This window comes from Impatiens glandulifera, chromosome 1, assembly GCF_907164915.1.
Source record: "Impatiens glandulifera chromosome 1, dImpGla2.1, whole genome shotgun sequence".
Classification (NCBI taxonomy): Eukaryota; Viridiplantae; Streptophyta; class Magnoliopsida; order Ericales; family Balsaminaceae; genus Impatiens; species Impatiens glandulifera.
Window position 1 is genome coordinate 77,751,570 of NC_061862.1, and position 21,759 is coordinate 77,773,328.

The 21,759-nt window shown below is 25.9% G+C and overlaps 1 protein-coding gene across 1 annotated transcript; it reads right to left on the minus strand.

The window, feature by feature from the left end:
- Positions 1–595: 595 nt before the first annotated feature.
- LOC124918985 lies at positions 596–4,215 on the minus strand. The gene is made up of 3 exons (XM_047459072.1): positions 3,991–4,215; positions 1,985–2,634; positions 596–1,563 (listed from the first exon to the last, which is right to left on the minus strand). Exons 2-3 carry the CDS (start codon positions 2,587–2,589, stop codon positions 882–884), a joined length of 1,287 nt encoding a protein of 428 aa, XP_047315028.1. The 5' UTR covers positions 2,590–2,634; positions 3,991–4,215; the 3' UTR covers positions 596–881.
- Positions 4,216–21,759: the final 17,544 nt, after the last annotated feature.

Consider the following 21,759-nt stretch of genomic DNA (forward strand, 5'->3'; position numbering starts at 1 on the left):
TTTTTCAATCAATTATTTCTCGTCAATCACATCACTCATATCATTAATAAATATACAAAAATACCCTCTATTTTAAATTATTTTTTATTTTATTTATATATATCAATACCCTTTAAGTCTTTTTACCAAAAATAATCATTACATTCTCAAAATCATCACCCGTCGTCCAATCTTTCTACATAATCGAACAAGACCTGTGTTCAAAACTTTATACAAACATTAATAAAGTTATTTTCATTATATTTTATTAATAATAAGTAAAATAACCACACTTTTAATGAAAACAAAATAAAATAATCACAAACCTATATAACCCATCTTTTTATTAATTTTATTTTGCTAAGATTATGTAAATCATTTCAATACAAAAGTAAATATTAATATTAATATTAATAAAACACACTTATAAGTTCTTTAATTGATTTGAACTTTAAGCAAATATCTGCAATATAGTATTTATTATTTTTAAAGAAGTATGTTAAGAAATAAGGTTACATCTAATTTGTTGATAGAAGTATATTAAGAAATAAGGTTACATCTACATTTGTTGGACCCAAAATCAATTAATTTTAGTAACCTATTCAAATAAGATTACAAAATATAACCAATGAATTATTTAAATAACTTGGATCAATATAATACCTAATATTATCTTAGAAGCTATAACATAATTATTATTATAACACGCCTTAAAATGTTTCTGTTCGAATATGATCTTCAAACAGCAATCTCTTCGGTAATCTTACAAAGCTCTACTTTCTCGGCATCAAATTCATACAACATTAATTAAAAAAAAAAAAAAAGCACACAAAACGATTAAATTCTATACAAAAGATCGATAATAAGATTAGACATTGCCCCCATTGGCTATACTTACTATATCACCAAGAATTTCGGTTTCCTCTTTTAATCTTTCTTCGAAAAGGCCGACAAGCCTCGATGCTGAGGTCCACAGCGGCCGCAAGGGCCATGAATATAGCCGCGTCTTCCACACAAGTGATGTGCCGCATAGCTAAATGCACCAATGGCTTGCTAATCTTTCCTTCGCCTTGAACCCGACAACTCATCACAAATCCGCCCACAACAGGGCTCAATGCGCTAAAATCGCCGCTACTTCGTGGGCTCGGCACAGGCGTGGGCCCCGTTCGGAGCTGTCGATCCGTATCGATGAAGAACTCGCCACCCTTATCGGCATTTAGGAAAATTTCGGAGACGAGGAGCTCCCCTCCTTCGGGGAACTCAGATAAGAGTCGAAACCGACAACAAACTGAGTCTCGGAGGCCCGGTTCACGCCAGGCCTCTAGTTTGCCCCATGGTTGCCAGCTCTCAGACTGGCAAGCGTCGGGACGGACTATTATCCAAGCTCCCGGGTTTGACCTCGCGACCCAATCACAACCCGTTGATGGGACAAATGGAGTGGTTATAAAGGCTGCGGCTACAGCCGAGCCCGAGAGATCGTGTATCTTCACCTTCCATCCTTTCCTTTCTCTTCGGTCCGCATCTTGGTCATGACCATCACTTACATTTAACCAATAATTGTTCAATGGAACCACCTGAGAATCTCTGTGTACCATTATAAACCATAAGAAAGTTTAAACCTTCCTAAAATATTGGAAATCTACAAATTTTATATCGAAAGTTCAAACTCTAAGGCTTGATAGATATGAATTAGTTTCAAATAATCCACTATAGATTAACAATCTACTGGTCATGCATACAACAAACATTCAAAATACCAAAATAACATGCATCTTTTATTTCAAAAGAATATTTATTCATTATATATATCCATGCCTTAATGTTTTTTACACTAATATCTCAAATAACATATTTTAATTTTTCGTGTCAGTACATATTTTACTTATAAAGAAAAAATATCAAAACCCTATTTTCCTAAATATAGTTTATATTTGTTACTTAAGAGAGTTCATATAAATTCATTTACGGTTTTACTCGGAAAGAAATTAAACCAATCGAAAATCACCTGTCTCGGCTAAACTTGCAACTGAAGATCGGTTGCTTAATCGAACCTTGAAGCTGAACAATCTGAGGACTAAGTTTCGACTCGTCTTCAAATTGAAAAACATATCGTGGATCGGGATCAAGCTTAACGCGCAAATGTAGCTCAGCCTCGGGTTTTCCATTATCTTGCTTACTCTTACCAATACCAACCCAACCATTAAAAAGAATAACCGGCTTTCCTTGACTCCATTCGGGTCCAACTTCCAGTCGAAACGTTCCAATTTGTTGCCTTTTACTCCCAACGCCACAATTATTACCCTTCTTACCCGAAAACACTACTATTTCTAAACAACTTTGAGGAGCATAGAAACAACCCGGAGCCCTTATGGCTTTTAAATCTGATTCTTCGAGATAGAAACTCGAAACACTGGCTTGATGATCGGGGATTGTTTCCGAAGCTGAAATAAAGGGGACCGATGTCGTTTGAATGGGAAAACCTCGTAGACGAATCTCACACGAGCAAGGGGATGAAAGTAAACGGATTGTGGACTTTGCTGCGGATGCTGTCCCAGGAATTCTCAAACCTAATGAACCTATAGATAACCTAATGAAAACTTGAGGATCCATTTTTTTTCTCAAAACATCCCCATTATATGAATGAATTCAATTAGCCTGTCATAACAATAAAAATATCAGATTAGCATGAAAAAATTCATACGTAAAGATCGCATCAACGAAATTAAAAAAAAAAATGGGGGAAAGTGGATAGTCATTAGAAATACTTTAGAATTATTTGGTCTACAAAATTTTGTATAGTAATCCAAAAGTTTTTCACCTAATAAATTTCATCTAATTGAATCACACCTCTCTTCGTGATATATAAATATATCATATACATAGTAGTTAATTACTTAATTAGGTGATAAAAAACCGTCACAATCCCCTCTAAGTAGCAAACTCGAGGATTATAGGCACCGAAATTCACCTCAAGAGCATTAAAACCGATTTTACTATAGTAATAAATCAAAATTAACACTTTTTTTCTTTTAACCAACAACCCATCCTAGTTACCCCAAACATCAACCTTGGTTTTAATAATAATCGAACATAAGACCTTTTATCATACAAAGTACCGTGGTCTAACTATGTTGCGACCCAACAAATGTGGTTTAAAAAAATATCAAAAACATAAGTCAAATAAGAATACAAGGATTTTCAATTGTTTCTCCGATTCTAGTTAAAGATGCAATAAGTTGAGGTGGCTAAATTAAAAAAAAAAAATTATAAATTTTGTTTTTTTTTTCTCTAATAATCCACAAGAAGAGATCTTGTGGTGAAAGAGAATAAGTATAATTAAAAGAATCAAGGGAGAACATGAATAACTAAAAGTAGGATAAAAGTTTTGGGTTTTTTTTTTCCAAAATGAAAAGTTTATAATTAAAATCAAATTTTGAGCTAAGTATTAATTTTCTTGTGTTTCTTTCTTAAACCAAAGGTTATTAATAATTTAACTTGCGTTTTTAAGTGAAATAGAAAATAAAAAATTGCTTCTTTCAGAGTTAACTCAATCCTTATTTTAAATAATAAAAAGTATATATATATATATATATATATATATATATATATATATATATTATAAATTTCTGGGTGTTTAATTTCTTGTCTTTCATTCTCTATCCCAATGTATATGGCAAGCTAAAAAGGGTTGAAAAAGAAGCAGATTTCCTGAACATGGCGATTCAAAATCTAGGTTTTTTTCTTGAAACCCAAAAGGGTATGATTGAAGAAGAAGCAGAATTCCTGAACTTAGCGATTCAAAAATCTAGTTTTTTTTGTTCTTGTAAAGAAGATAATTGACAAATTAAGGATGGAAAGATAATTAACCTTAAGAACAGCAAAAGAAATTAATAATGCAATTGTTGGGTTTGACTAGAAAAACCCACTGCAATTAAACTTGGGTCAAATTCTCGTAATCAGAGTTCAATTTTAAGTCATTCATAATGAAAACCTGCAACAAGATCTTCATACCTTTATAGTCAAAGCAGAGCAGTTAAATTGTAGATGATCATAGAGATGAAAGTCATAACCCAACTTCGATCTGATAGAACTTGCAATGATCGATCATGGGTCGCAGATTCAACCCTAAACCCACTCTGGAATTCAGATAAATTCACGAACTTCTTAACTCTCTCTCTCTCTCTTTCTTTTTCTCTCTCTAGAAATATGAACTTTGGTAGCTCGAGAGAACCAATGTCTGCAATATTTGGAAAGAAACAAATAGACGGAGAAAGTAAAGCAAATATATTATTTTTTAATAAAGATGTTTCTTATATTAGTAAAAAAAAAAATATCAAATCAACAAATTTATATCTTATTAAGTTATTTTCCAAATATTATTTTATTCAAACTAATATTAATACTTGAATTTTTTGATTATTAATAAAATCACGTTAGATTGAAATGAGTGATGATAATTATAAAGATAGTATAGTATTTTCTTCTTTAATCCACTTAATAGCTCATCCACATAATAAACATTAATTTATTTATAAAAAAAAAAATTAAGTTAAACAATATTTGTAAGTGTATAAAAAAATAATGTAAAAAATTAACATGATTAAATGACACCTTACAACTTTTCACTTCAATTTTAAATAATTCTAATGTGAATTGAATAAGTGTATAAAATATGTTACAAAATATAAAATTTTAATAATTATAATTTAAATATAATTTAAAAAAAAAAAGAATCTTTCTTAGAAATATTTAAAATTTGAAGAGATTAATATTGTAATTATTATAAAGTAATATTGTTTTTAAAATAAATAAAATGATTTTTGTATATTTTATGTAGATATGAATTTATATCTGGCGTATTGGTGGGGATGTTGTAATTGTTGGATACAGCTGTGATCAAACAGAGTCGTTTTCTTATACGGTATGGGTGACATCATCATCTTCAAAGCAGTCCACTTCAAAAAAAAAAAAAATAATAATAATGTATTCTTCAATTTTAATTTCAAAACACTTTAGGGCTAGTTTGACATTAGCTTATTTGAAAATGACAATATGAATAAACAAGTTGATTATTTGTGTCAATTGAAATGATTATAGAAAACCCTACTTAATATATCAATGTTAAAAGTGAATAATTTTGATTTCATTTGATATGAAATTTTTGATTAAAATAGATAAAACTCTTTAAAGTAAAACTTAAATAAAAATTATATTTTTTTGATAAGTTATAGAAAAAAATATTAAAACAAATAATCTATAATTTTCATTTGTTTGTATTTATAATAATTAACAAATTCTTCTAATTTTATAAAAAAAAATAACATGATTATATTATCAAATCATTTATTTTTATGAGAAAATGTCATATTTTATAAAGTAAAAAGTAAAAAGTAAAATAATTGAATTGATAATAATAATTTGAAAAATGAATTGATTTTATGAAACCTTAAATTATTTGAATTAAATATGGCACTTAATTCCTTAAATGAAATTGTTCATATTTTTCAAATTTATTTTATTTTTGTATTTGTTTTTAATATGTAAACACTTATACAATATAGATTTTTTTTCATTTAATAGATAAACATTAACATTATAATATTAATGGGTTCGTTTAAAAACACTTGGAGTTTGTAGAGCTGTATTTGAATAAACAAATATTATTAAAAAAATTAATATATATATATAATTATAAAAAATTTAAAATATTATTTCATCTAAATAAATACCTTAATAAAATATTTTTAAAAATATAAATTTTAAGTAAATTATTTATATTTGTACAAACTCATCTAAGCTAGAAGCTGAATTTTCAAACAGGGACAATTATCAATTCAAAATCACTAAGTATATAATTTTCTATCTAAATACATTTAATTTTTTTAAAGTTGTTATATATTTATGGAGTAGTTTACAAATATAACTCAGTGTTAAAAGACATATGATAAATTAAATAAATTAAGTTAGGCCATATTTAAAATTTTTTAAAATTACTTTGAACTTGTACTTTGAGTCGTTTATTGATGATTTCTTTCGGGTGAGTCATCTCTGACTTAATTTGTCATTTTCTACATTTTGCACTGTTTCGTCGATTGATCTTGGGTTCAAGCTTATATTTGTTTGCTAACTTTTTTCTATCATTTCCTCGGACGTCAGTATCTTATTCGATCTACCCTATTGACAAATATTAATTTTTATGTATAGTAAAATTTTTAGCTTTAGTAATTTATTCGATTTTATATTCATTATTTTGTTAAGTTTTTATTACTTATTGACAATTTAGACTTTTCAAAGATACTAAAATGTGAGTTTAGAGTGATAAATTGTTATATATAAATAAAATACTTTTTGATTTTTTTTTTAAATAGTAATTTATTCTAAGGAGAAATTTACCACAATCATATGACCATGTCTCCAACTTTCTTAGTAGGATGGATTTATTTTGATTATTTTAAATAATTATATATAGTCATCTTGCATTATTTTATTTTGTATACATTAATGATGTCTTCATGCTTTGACTAATCTTTTAATCAACAGTGATTATATATCTTATCTAACCTTCACATACATCATTGTTATTTTAAGTTATATTTATCAATTTGTAGATGTCATATTTGTTAATATTTTGAATTTTGTTGTCAAATGGGATGTATTCCTCTATAAGTCTCATTCTTTCTTAAATTTCTTATTTTAAAATATTTTTAAGATAATAATAATTGTATTATTTATATTTTCTAAAATATGACTTTTTTAAGCGATTTCAATCTATTCAAAACATAAACAAGAAAAATTAAAAGTTTATTACCAATTACATCTCAAAACAAATGAAAGAAAAGATAATGAACAATGAAAACATTTTTTTTTAAATTATGCATGATATAAAAAATAAATGAGCAAAGAAAACTACAAATTACACTTATCAACTCACCTAGAAAACCAAAACTTTAGTTTTTAATTTTGATGAGAAATACTCTTATTTAAGTTGATGGTAATGAGTAATCCTACTAGCTTATGATTTTAAAATAAAGAATTATGGTCATCCCTAGGAATGGATAGCATTAATATGCCAAAGTTTTCTTTTCGAAAAAAATATATAATAAAACAAAATTGTTTCAGATTAATATATATTAAACCAATAACTTTTTACTTAAGAAATGTACATTTTATCTTAAACTACAATAAATACATAATAAGTATAATATTGTTGAGACGGTCTAGTTTATCTTACTCTATGGACAATTGTGTAAACAATATGTATATATATTTTTGCAAAATTTAATTTGTTGTGTTAGAAAATTTTGTTGAACAAGATATAGTACTATAAAAATTAATTATAAATTAAAAAATTGTTAAAAAACTACTGAAAAACAAAACAAAAAAAAAATTGTATCATATTAACATAAAATGAATTAACTTGGTATAATTTCTCAAAAATATTCATTATGTTATGAGAACCGACACGAATATATAGCTCGTAGTCAAAAGACAGGATGACATTTTATTTGAAAATCTATGAATATATTTAACACAACACCTCCACCAAAAATTTATTTCAGCATTAAACAAGTTGTGCATTAAATTCTATTGGTTTCACAAGTCTCAATTATTAATATTTTATTATTATTTGAGGATTATTTTATTATTTAGAACTTTCAATTGTATGATTATATATTGAAACTATGTAGTTTTTAAATTACTTAAAGATAACTTTAAATCTTGTTATTATAATTTATTTAATTTTTTTAATTAGTGATAGGAAAAAAAAATATTTTTTCAGCTATCAAAATTATATGTGGTTAATTTCTTTTTTTATAATTCAATCAAACATTATTTCATTTTTCATCGTTCAAATCATTAATCAAAATATTAAAATACTATTTATTTTTATTTTAAAATATATATATTTGTGTATTTTTACCAAAAAAAAATAAAAATTCATATCTTCATAATCAACCTATCAAAAACATTTTTTCTTAATTATTATTCTCTAAGTTCTTGTTTGGAACCATACTTAAATTTTTGTTTAAAATTAATTAAATTATGATAAATAAAATGTTTGTCAATAAAAATAAAGAACAATAAATTTTAAATAATAATACAATTTTAAAAATTATACACAATAATTAAGGGTGAAAAAAAAATTATCGATATTATAGGTATAACAAAAATACCGTACCCCGCAATATATCGAAAATATCGATTTTTAAGGTATACCGAAAAAAATGTAAGGTATGATACCGATACCGAAATTATTAGTACGATAAAGGTACGAGATTTTTAAAATTTTGGTATATCGATATATACCAAAATAATATTTAAAAATTAAAATATATATAGTACATATCTAATATTATAAAGAAATAATTAAATAAATTTGATATATATATATATATATATATATATATATATATATATAATGATGCTTAATTTTTAAAGTGTCCGGATTATCGGGTCGAGAGTTGTGGTTAATTTGGATATTTATGTGAGAGTAAATGGATACTTGAGTCAGATTATGGGTTAACCCGCCCATAAACTTAAAACGGTTAAAAATAAATTTAAAAATATTATTTGTAGGTTTTGAACTTGCAACCTAACAAAACAAATACAACCCTTTAACCAACTAGGCTAACAACACTTTATATTTAAGATTCAACACCAAATTTGATGAACGCGAGATATTTTAACAATAAAAGTTCAAATTTTTAACTAACTAATTTATATATATATATATATATATATATAATGATGCTAAATTTTTAAACTATCCGGATTGCTGGGTTGAGAGCTATGGTTAATTTGGATATTTATGTGAGAGTAAATGGATACTTGAGTCAGATTGTGGGTTGACCCGCCCATAAATTTTAAACGGTTAAAAATAAATTTAAAAATGAGGCTGTTTTTATAGCATATCTATTGAAAGTGAAATTCATCCTTTGGTTTTTCCTTTCCATTCACTCAGATCTCTTTCGTTTCATCAATTTTGTCCAGATCCTCCTTTTCTTCCGAAAAAAGGGAAGGAGAAGTATCTTCTTCGGTGGATCCCTCTTGTTCCTGTTTAATCCCCCTCATTTCGTAAGTTATTTCTATATCTCTTTCTTCCGTTTTGGGGGTTTCTTTCAGTTTCTTAGTAAGAATGGGTGAGGGTATTCTGTCTAAATAGTAGACACATGTAATAAATAAGAAAATACTAAAGATCCGAGCCATAAAATTTCTTAATTTTGACACAAGGTACTTATTAGATCAAATAAGTAAATTTGATCTAATATAATGATTTTGCCGTATCCATACCAATCCAACCCATTTCATGAATAAAATGGGACCAATTAAGCAACCAACAAAACTACTTGTTACAAATAACATCTTGTTGTTGGATTGAAACATATAAATGTTGACTAATCTGGCTAACATTAAACTTGGTAAAATGAAATGGTTGAATAATTGAAAAATGAGATTATTCAGGAATACACATTGAAGGTTGAGATTACGCATTGAATTTATAGTAGTAGATCCATAATCAAAAAAGTGTTTGTGATTGTTCTAGAAGAAATGAAACAAAAGATAGGGTAGAGCTAGGACGATTATTGTATGAGGTCTACCCAATGCTAGATGCAGAGGCGCATAATAGATCGATATGAACATCATGAGCTGTCCCGTAATAAAACCAGTTGTTTCTGATACCTTCTTCTGGGTTCCTTCTTCTCCTACTTGGGTCGGATTGTGGGTTGACCCGCCCATAAACTTAAAACGGTTAAAAATAAATTTAAAAATGTTATTTGTAGGTTTCGAACTTGCAACCTAACAAAACAAGTACAACCATTTAACCAACTAGGCTAACAACACTTTATATTTAAGATTCAACACCAAATTTGATGAACGCGGGATATTTTAACAATAAAATTTCAAATTTTTAACTAACTAATTTATATATATATATATAATGATGCTTAATTTTTAAATTGTCCGGATTGCCGGATCGAGAGCTGTGGTTAATTTGGATATTTATGTGAGAGTAAATGGATATTTGGGTCAGATTGTGGGTTGACCCGCCCATAAACTTAAAATGGTCAAAAATAAATTTAAAAATGTTATTTGTAGGTTTCAAACTTGCAACCTAACAAAACAAGTACAACCCTTTAACCAACTAGGCTAACAACAGTTTATATTTAAGACTTAACACCAAATTTGATCAACGCAAGACATTTTAACAATAAAAGTTCAAATTTTTAACTAACTAATCTATATATACATAATGATGCTTAATTTTTAAAGTGTCCGAATTGTCGGGTCGAGAGTTGTGGTTAATTTGGATATTTATGTGAGAATAAATGGATACTTGGGTTGGATTGTGGGTTGATCCGCCCATAAACTTAATACGGTTAAAAATAAATTTAAAAATGTTATTTGTAGGTTTCGAACTTGCAACCTAACAAAACAAGTACAACCTTTAACCAAATGTGATTGAGATGTGGTTTGTCGAGGGATAATAGACCGGTATCATTTGAAAGTGGTTAAAGAAATATGAATCAAATATTTAATTAACCAAAATGTGAGGTCACGATGCTAATTATTAAAAAATATGAATCAAATATTTGATTGAGAAAGTGAAAGTGTAAAATCACGAAATGAGAGATTCATTCGGAAAAAATATGTGATGAAAAATGTGAGAAAATGATTTGTTTTATCGAATTGAATAAAATGTGAAATGAGAGCGTTATATTTTTTATTTTAATAATTTTAAACATTGAATAAATATTATTATAATTTTATTTATTTATTTTATTTTTATCCTTAAGCACGGAAATTTTCCTAGTTAATTTAATTATAGAAATATAATTTTTGAATAATATAAAAATATAACTATATAAAATATTATTCAATATATGCCATTTATACACCGATTATATTGATTTTTTTTAATTTAATATGAATGATTATATTGATTTTTTTTAATTTAATATGAATTTTAGGTATTAACGGTATAATACTACCGAAATTAAGGTATATCGAAATTAAGGTAAGGTAAATGTATGAATTTTTTGTATACCGAAATAAAGGTAAGGTAAATGTATGATTTTTTTATATATCAAAATTTTTGGTAAGGTATAAGGTGTGGATAAAAGATTAAGGTGCACTGTATCGACCAATTAATAATAATAATAATATTTTGGTTTCTACCTCTTTACCAAGTTTGTCTATTCTTATATCTCTTCTACATTGTTCCTTTCACAAATTTTTTTGTAAAATAACTTTTCTACCCCTCTTCGTTAGAGGACAAGGAGAACGCATAGGGAATTTGAGAGAAGACGATCCTCCCCTAACTCTTATATTAATTCTTTGCAGATATACCAAAATCAAACAAGTCCCAAATAAACAAAAACAAGTCGTACGGTTCTCATATGTTACATCATCAACGACTACTTCAAGATGAATTATTTGTAAAATAAATTTGAATAAAGTGATTAATTAAATTAAGAAAAAAGAAATGGACAAAGTCATTAAAATATCATTAGTATTTACTATTTTAAAATATCATCTTGATTTTTATTTTTTGTTTTTTCACCAAAAACTAATTCATATCATATTTTTTTTTCAATCATTAATCATTCAATTTAATAAATATATCAAAATACATTTATTTTATTTTTTATATAATTTAAATTATTATTATTTTTATATAAATATTTTTAATAAATGAGGTTAACATGTGCCCACCGTTAAGGATATCAATTAGGAATTCGAGTCGGAGAATATATTCCTTAAATCCTCGTGGAGTACCGTTTATACTATATTTTTTAAAAAAAAAATTATGTAATAAAATTATATAAACAAATTTTTTTAATATATAGTAATATAATGAAAATTTATATTATTATAAACAAATAAACTTAAAATTTTTACAAAATATAATTAATAAATAAATATATTAATATATTAATATTTTATATATTTAATTGTGTTTATAGTGTTTTGGGGAGAATTGAAACGGGATAGGAGATACAAATATCATTACCGCCTGAAGCTTAGTAAACTATTGGTCAAACCGGGGAAAATTGTCCTAAACGGAATAATTCGGTGGTTCAGTTACCACAGAATGGTTTCAAATTATCATCCTTACCCACAATCATGACATCCACTTCAATTTAAGACGTTATAAGTGAGAATCAAACTCATGACATTTAGTCTTTTAAAAATTATTATTTTCAATTGAACTATTTTAACGGGTTAAAAAAGACATTAGATTAAAAACTCAAATAACCTACCTCTTTTATTAAGTAATTTATTTATAAAAATAATTAATAAAAACTCTAAATAACCCAGCTTCAAACAAGCTTTTAATATCTCTACCATATTCAGGATACCAATGAAGATGGAGATTAATGAAGGTTTATTGACATTTTCTCTCTATATATATTAAAATGTAAGATGCTTGCCTATTAAAAAAAATATTAATATACATATTAAAACAAAATAAATAGTTAATATAAAAAATGTACGTGTATAAAAGATTATTGTATACTTGTATAGGATCAAAGTTTGAATAAATTAAAAGTATAAATACAAAATAATAATGCAAGAGCTTAATGTATATTCAATTAAAGAAACTATACTCTTCAATTTATTTTTCATTTCAAAAACAAAAATAAATTATAAGTGAGTAGTTTAAATATGACAAAATAGGAGAGAAAGATAAAACTTAAGCAAAAACATCAAATTAATGAAAGAATTTAGCGAACTTTCAAATCTTAAAATATAAACTATTTTTTGAAAAAAATCAACTTGATTCGAGATTTAACTATAGAGAACCAAATAATATTAATTATTGAATTTACCACTATTCATGTTCAGCCAAATGAATCCCTCAAAATCCATTACTTCCTTGTATCCATATAAATTAACTTTTACTTTAATATAATTTTTATAAGAAAATTTGAATATGAGACTTCAAGAAATTAAGTATTTTAGTGTAAGCATGTCCTTATCTAAGGTACACCCAATATATGTATTTAGTATGGATTCCTTTTCTTTTTTATTCATAATTAAAATAAAAATAGTATGAATTCTCTTATGTTTAACTTTTGACTTTGGAAGTTAACTAGTTGAAACAACTGACATTTTATTTTCTTTTTTATATATGTTTCAAAATAAGTGTAATTTTGTAACAATTAATGTAGTTATGATACACTTTAAGAAATCTTAAATGACAAAGTTTCGGAAAGTATAACACACAGGAGACTTTGTTTGGTTGCAATAATTTGTTGTTTTTTAGTCATTTTATTATTTACTTTTTAAAATATTTTTATGATTTTTTTAATATATTGTATTGAGATCTATCTGAATAACTCATGATAAATAATGTCATAACTTGAACTTAACTATTTATTTATTTTTAAAGATTTTCACTATTTTGTTACGATAAAATAGATCAATGAAATAAATTTATCTTTTAAAAAAACACACAAGGACATTATCAACAAGACAACTAAGAAGGAGAAATGGTGAAAAATCACTCCCCAAAATAAAGAAGAAAAAAAAAAAGTTAACTGATTTTAACACACCTAGTATATTTATAGATATTTCTAGCCTTCTTAAGAGATTTTGGTTTGAGCCCGTCGAACGGTAAATTCTGCATCTGGTTAAATGTATTTGCGGGGTATATGTTTAAACCCTTATTACCACATTTATTTTATAATAATCAAAGTAAAAACGAACCTCTTAAAAAAAATTATTAGCTATGGAAACCATCTATTAATTATCAAAATCTATACTCACTACTTATATCTTCAAGCAAATTAGTCTATTTTATTTTTTATTTTCTTTATCTTTACTTTTGACAATTCACCATTGTATTGTACGACATATTTTAACAATAATTACATAATTCATTAATATTATTATTAAGAAAAACTAAATTTAGTAAGTTAATAGCAATAATGACTCACGACCCAGTTCCACAATTCATTAGTAAATTATTTCTAAAGTTTTATATTATCACTAAATCTATAAAAGAAAGAAAGAATTTTGTTTCTAAGTTTCTAAATGAAAAGTAATGCAAATATTGCAGATGAAGATTGGTAGAGATGGGCCAATGAAAGTGAAGTATAGTAGGTAGTAGGTTACCTATTTTTGGTATGTGCATTAATCAAATATTATTAGGTCTTTTATTGGCCTAATCCGCATGCCTATAATATATATATACATATTATTATATTATATGCTTGCCTTAATTAATTAATTTCATTTTATTATACATGAAATAAGTTGTATTTGAATGGTGCCTCCCTCAACAATGCCCTGCCTAACCGGGCTTATTTGGTCACCTTTCAACGTTTAAATTCTTATAATGTTTTGATTACATTGCAACAAATATATTATTCAAAGATATATATGTCGAGAACATCCACACAAAACATCGCTATAAAAATTAATAGAGTTGTCTATGTCTATCTATATATAAATAAACATACTAAGAAAGATACATAAATTAAGATGAATATTTTTTTTTAAAAATTTTACTATACCATTTAAGTAAGAAACTTGTATAATTAAAGTTGTGATTCGAGTTTTCATATTCAAACTATTTTAATATATATATATATATACCATCTTCTTTAATATTTTTCTCTATTATACATTTGATATGCATGTGGGAGAGGGTATGGACTAAAGACAACATTTTGTGAAATTGTAACGTTGTTAGTTATTGACTAATCGTTGTCTTAATAGGTTAAAAGGGTCCCATAAAAGATTTCTTTGTCCAACCTAGCAAGAAAGATAAGGTTAGTTCAAAATTAATTATTTATTTTATAATGTTATCTATTATGAGCTGTTTTTGTAGGCTGAAATAAATATTAAATCAATTTTTTAAATCAGTTAATAATAACCATCAATTCATTTTTCAATTTAAGACTTTTTCTTTTCTTTTTTTTGTATCCAAGTTTATTCACGAAATGACTAACATACCCTTTTTTTGTAGTGAGAAACACACTTTTAATCTCAACTAAACACACTTTCATCTTATGAGGAAAGATTCAATTATAACTACAAATTTTTTTAAAAGCTGTGTGAAGTTCATTTTAAAAGTTATTGTCAATTTATTATAAATATTACTATTTAAAATTAGAAAAATAATTTCAAGAAATGATAAATCTTTTATTTAATTCGCATAAAAATAAGAAAATCAAGATTTTGATTGTTTTAGATCACTATCTCATCTTAAGTCTCATTGTTAATAATATATTTGAATTATCAACTAAATATGTTCTTTTAGAATGCTGGGTTCCGCTTCTTTTTTAAAGTGCGACTAATCTATGCGGGTTAAACAAATAGTCTTTAATCAATTAACCGATCGCATAATTTGTCTCTTGACGGAATTGAACTTAGGACCTCAGAGACTAATGATATCCACGTATTGTTGTATAATTTTCATTTAAGAACTCGTAACATTTTATTTTTAAAATTATTTTTGTCACTTGAACGATTGATTGAGTCAATGTATCAAATACATCTTATTTAAAAAAAAATAAAAAAAAGTTCACTCAAATAACCCTAAATAATACACCGAAGAATAGACAACCCAGTGACTAATATATTCATAATATAACTAGAAGAAACCGAAAAATATCATATTATATATTTCTCTGTATAAAAATGACCATATCTATTGGGTAGGAGATAAATTTTAATTATAATAATGATATTTTGAAAAGAGAAGAGAAAAAGGACAATGGTCTGTGTCTTTAATTTGTTTTTTCTTAACTAAATTCTAGTTTATATATTAAATTTAAAATCAAACAAATCTTAGCTAAAATTATAAAAAATAAAATAAATGTCACGTCGAAGAGATAACTTGACAACTCAGCTGCATGTGCGGGAGCGGCGCACGTGGGACCCCTCCAAAAGAGGAGGCCACCACACATCACATGACACATATGAAAACAAAAAAAAATTACTTTATATTTGTTTTTTACTTTTCTTTATTAATATTTTACTTCTCTTTATCTTTTACTTTAGTCACCATAAACTTTAAAAAAATAAAATGTACTAATTTGTTACAAATTGCATGTTATAGTTATATGGGCACTCGAAAAAAATGATGGACATCTTCCATTTTTATACATGTGGCGCACTACCGGATTGGATTGAGATCGAATTAATCCATATTTTTACTTGTATTGAATTATTTATGTCCTATGTTTACAAATCAATTTTGTTGATATATATGAATAATATATATTAATCATGCCAATAATCTCATTGTATTATTGATTTTGAGAGATCGACTTTAATACAAAATAATATATAATAATTTAATATTGATAAATAATAAGTATCAACTTCTATCATTATTTACTAAATTATTCGTTCTAAAGATTTTCAAAACAAATTTAAACTAATATATATCATAATTAAGAGTAAATTAAATCTTTTATTATGTTATTCTATTTATTTTCCTCTTCATTGTCAATATTATATATCTCTTCTAAAAAAAAAACATTATTTAAAATATTAATTTTTTATTAAAAAAAACTATATATAAAATTATCTCGAGTTCGTATTATATTAGTAAACATAATATTTCATTAAAAACTCTTTTATCGATTCTATCTTATTTTTTTAATAAATTATTTAATTTATCATAAAAATATCAAAATACATTTATTTTCTTTTTATAAACAATAGAATATTATTGTAATTTAATTAATTAAAAACCTAAATAACTTATTATTATATATATTAAACTGAAAAAAAAAAAATCTCCTTCCAATGACACTTTACAAATTAGTAGAAAATGACTTGAATAATTATCTAACTAAATTATGTTTGGGACAAGTATAATGACACTTTATAATAAAGAAAATGATGTTAATAATTTTCTATACAAAAATATGTTTAGGGATAATTTATTAAATGAACTTTGATACCACTTGATCATATTTTGTTTTCTAGCAAACGAATACACTATAAAGATCATTTATTTTTGTAAATGAGCTCATTGCAAAAAATAAAAACGAATACTATAAGACTTAAATAACTGAAATTGCTAATTAATTGGCATATTTTGAAAGACTTGGTTGTACTAACATATATCAATTTGGTCTAAATTAAAAGAGTTTGATAATAAATCTATATTGTTTTGTATTGTGGTGAATGGTGATGGATAATAATATAGTTTTTGGAGTTGAGCTAATTCTCGTGCATCATTTTGCCATTCAAAATTCCCATGTATCTTAAAAATGAATTACCATATATTAGTTTTAAACATATAATAAAAATGTTGTGGAGTTTTTATGTTTATATAATAGGCTACTTTATTTAGTAAAAATTAGGAGTTATTTATTTATTTTGGTTAGTTTGAAAGATATCACAACTTCAATTAATTATAATATTGACTTCATAGGTGTTTAAAAAAAAAATACTTGTTTCATTCAAACTAATTTAATTTTACATACAAATGATCCATAATTCTTAGGAATGAAATAAGTTATTTATTATTATTATTATTAGATTTTTAATATCTCGTCCTCGTAACATTCACTTAAACTTAAAACGTTTATTCGAATATGTGACTTTTCATAATATTAATTACTTTATTTTATTTTATTTTGTAAATAATTCGTGTTTAATGAAAAATGTCGAGAGTCGTTAATTAAACATAACGATACAAACATGACAGAAAAGAAAACATGAAAATATAAATAAAAACATGCCGCATAACAAATTATCAATTGTTCTCGAGATATAATCCATTGACTTTTCTGAACGAATATCAAAAGAGTCGAAAAATTCGATCGAGAATCTAATCGCTTCATCTCAAAGATCTACGAACTCAATAATTCGGACGACATGTTTTGTTATCTTATTTTTACTTTTTTTTTGTCTTTTTTTAAAATATTTTATTTTTTAATATTAATTTCTTAAACTTTTAATTAATGTTGAAATGTTAAGTTCTTGTTGAAAAACTACATAAATCAAAATATCATGGATGAGTTGTTTTATTATTTTTTCTGGTATTTAATAAAAGAAATGAATTAATGCAATTTGTTTTTATATTTTTACAAAAAAAAATGGTCATCTTTATCTTCAACCTTTCCAATATACAAAAGTTCAAGAAATAAATAAATAACAACTATTCTAACTACAAAACACTATTGAAAATAAATAAAATTGTTTTTTAATAAGCTATAAAATAGGGTAGACTAGGCTGGCTGCCATAAAAAGGATGAGCCAATAATACATTATTGTTATCTATCTAGAATCGATAGACTTTACCTCAAACAAAGTCTATACCTTTCCCAACCTTTTTTTTTTATTGTGCCAACTAATAAAATGCCTATTTTAATTTAAAGTAGAAAATAATTATTTCAAATTTACCCATTATTTTCTTAAACCATTTATATTTTCAAAATCATGAAAAATATGTTTTATTTTGTATAAAATAAATGTACGGTTAAATTTACACCATTAGATAAATCTCTATTTTAAATGAAACTCTTTAGTCGAATATAGGATCATACAATACAACCGAAAGCAAATATGGGAGCCACTTAACCATCATAAGGGAGAGGTGGGTCATGACTAAATCTATTTGTCATTTTGGAGTTTGGCCCTCATGAGATTTTGATGCTCTTAGTCCTACCACCATGTTCTCATAATTTATAATTCAATACAATTTAGCGACTTGTTTGTTATTCGGTCAAGTGGAGCCTATTTGATCGCTATAAATAAGGGATACGTTACTAAAAGAAACGATACGAAAACAATGAATGCAAAAGAAACCCTTAACAAATTCACTTAATATTATACAATCTCTACACGGTCCCTCAAAGTAACTATGTCCTTCTTTACCAATCGGATCCAAATTATTAATTGTCTCTACCTAAACTATTGGTACCTTATTTATTTTTATTTTTGTATATCATCTCTTGGCCAAATGTGGAAACATGTAAATAAATGGAAAGATTCGTAGTAAATTGTATTGCGTTTTAAGTAAAAATGTGGAATATTACATCAAGAAAAGTAAAAAATCAAGCTAAGTTATGGCGACATAATACACAATTAATTGAATTAAATCTCTGATTTAAATAGAAATTATGACTATACAAAAAGTAATACTTTTCACTAAAAAAAATAATATTAAAAAAAATGAATCAATAACTTTCCAAACAAAAGCCATGCCTTACAAAGAGAGACAAACCTCTACTCTAGCTATGTGCATTTTCATAATGTTAACAAAATTTAGAGCTTGTTTGATATTTGGTTATTATTATATGAGAAAATGACCGACACTTTTTATATGATATTTTAAAAATAGTATAAGGAATAAAGATATTTTATATTTTAATGATTATTTGAATAATTGGTATTGGATTGTCACATTATTTTAATTTATTTAATTCAAATAAATTACATCAAATAATTTTTATTTATTTGACTTTTTCTGAATTTTATAAAACTAGCACGATTCTGTTTTTAAGGCGTTTTTGATGTGAATTGAATAATAAACTATTGTCTTGTATCTAGTATGTTCAAACAAGCTCTTGGTATATATATATATAAAATGATATTTAATTTGTAAAGTGTCAGATTGTCGGGTCGAGAGCTGTGGTTAATTTAAATATATATGTGAGAGTAAATGAATATTTGGGTCGAATTGTGGGTTGACCCGCTCATAAACTTAAAACGGTTAAAAATAAAATTAAAAATTTTATAGATATGGTTTGAACTTGCACTCTAATTAAACAAGTACAACCATTTAACCAACTAAGCTAATAATACTTTATATTTTAAATTCAATACCAAATTTGATGAACGCAAGACATTTTAACAATATAAGTTCAAGTTTTTAACTAACCAATCTATATATATAATGATGCTTAATTTTTAAAGTGTCTGGATTGCCGGGTCGAAAGCTGTGGTTAATTTGGATATATATGTGAGAGTAAATGGATACTTGAGTCGGATTGTGGGTTGACCCGCCCATAAACATTTTTATCGTAATATATTTTTTCACGATTTTTTATATTATTATTCGTGCAAATGTACGTGATACATACATATGCACTCATATAAATACAATTGAAAGAGGGTTATCCTCATTTTTCTAAGGAATAAATTTTGATTAAAAAAAGAATAGTTATAATTTTTATTTTTATCAAATAATGAACATGACACATGATGTTTTTTTTCATATTTTTCAGCCCAAGGTACAAATGGGATTAAAGAAATGTTTGTTTGGTGGGTGGTAATAAATTAGGTGGATCCAACCAAGTTTGGGATAATGTCAACCCAAAACAGCAACACAAACAAGAATCCAATGTTTCTTAAATTTCAAACCCATTTCTCAACTCTCATTTGATCAACTCACATGCACCACATAGTAACAACTAGCTTCTAAATCATTAAAATATTATTCAATTGGAAATTTTGTTTTTAACAAATATTATATTTCATTCATAATAACATTGTCAAAGTCCTCTCTCATAATAGCATAATCAAAAATATTACAAGTCCAATTGATTAAGTCCACTTATTTTAATTAAATTAGCAACTACATTCGGTTATCATTACCTTTAGTAAAATTAAAATTGATATAGTTTTTTTGACGTCCTTGAGTTTTGATATTTGCGACAGTTTTGCGGTTAAACCATGGACACCGAACATTGGTAAGATTTGCATAGGTTAAACATGATTTTGGAGTTAATTGGAAATTAGAATTATCAATTTGTGTAATGACTTATGTACCCTTGCAAGAAGACACTTAGAAATAATTTTGAGTTGATACCAATGAAATAATTATGTACCCTTGCAAGCCTTAATGAGTTATTAATAAAAATGAAAGCCCAACACTGACCTGGTGCCTTAACGGGCTGTACAAAAATTAATAAGACCAAAGTAGGCCTTACAAATTTATTAGACAATTGTGTATACTTCTCAATTTTTTGTATTTTGTTTTGTTTTTGTTTATAGGGAAAATCTGACTTGACTAACTTAACTTAAAAGCATTTTAAGTTTGAATAGTTAATAGTCTCTTAGGCAGGGCTTAAGGCTGACCCTAGGGTGAGGCGAGTTAGGCAAGTCCGCCTAGGGCCCCGCCCCCTAAATAAATTGTTCTATATAAGAGTTGAACTTGTAATTTTAATAGAATTACAAAATCATTTGACCAACCAGATTATATTATTTTATTAATTTAAATATAAAATTCATTATTATATGTTTCAATATAACATACAAGTTAAAAAAAAAATAAAAATCATTTTTTATTTCAACTAGGCCAAACTTTGGGCCAGCTCTACTCTTAGGTATCGACGATTTACATTTGAACTACCTTAACTCATATACTTATACCGATAAAAGTAAGATTTTACAGAATTATTTGAAAAATGTCTTATTCAATTTGAAGTGGAACTAAACCTAAACTTAGATGAAGTTTACCAATTGTTAGTTGTATGGCCTTGTTAGTTGTATGGCATGCTCAATAAGACTATAAAAAACATGATCAATAAGGAACCTAATATGAATAACTTACATATAGCAATAGACTTAGGTTTAATGGTTGTATAAATGTACATGATTAACGATAATAATTCATATCAATGTCAAAGTCAACATCAGTTTTGCTTACGACAATTTTTCATATTTCACACCAATTTTAATAATTATCATTTGTAACTCAACATGCCGTTATTGACGCCAAAGTAGTGTTAGGCAGAGCAGGATAACCCACAAGTTTCGCACCTTCACCCCGAGGCTGATGCAATTTTCTTGCATATTCACAAT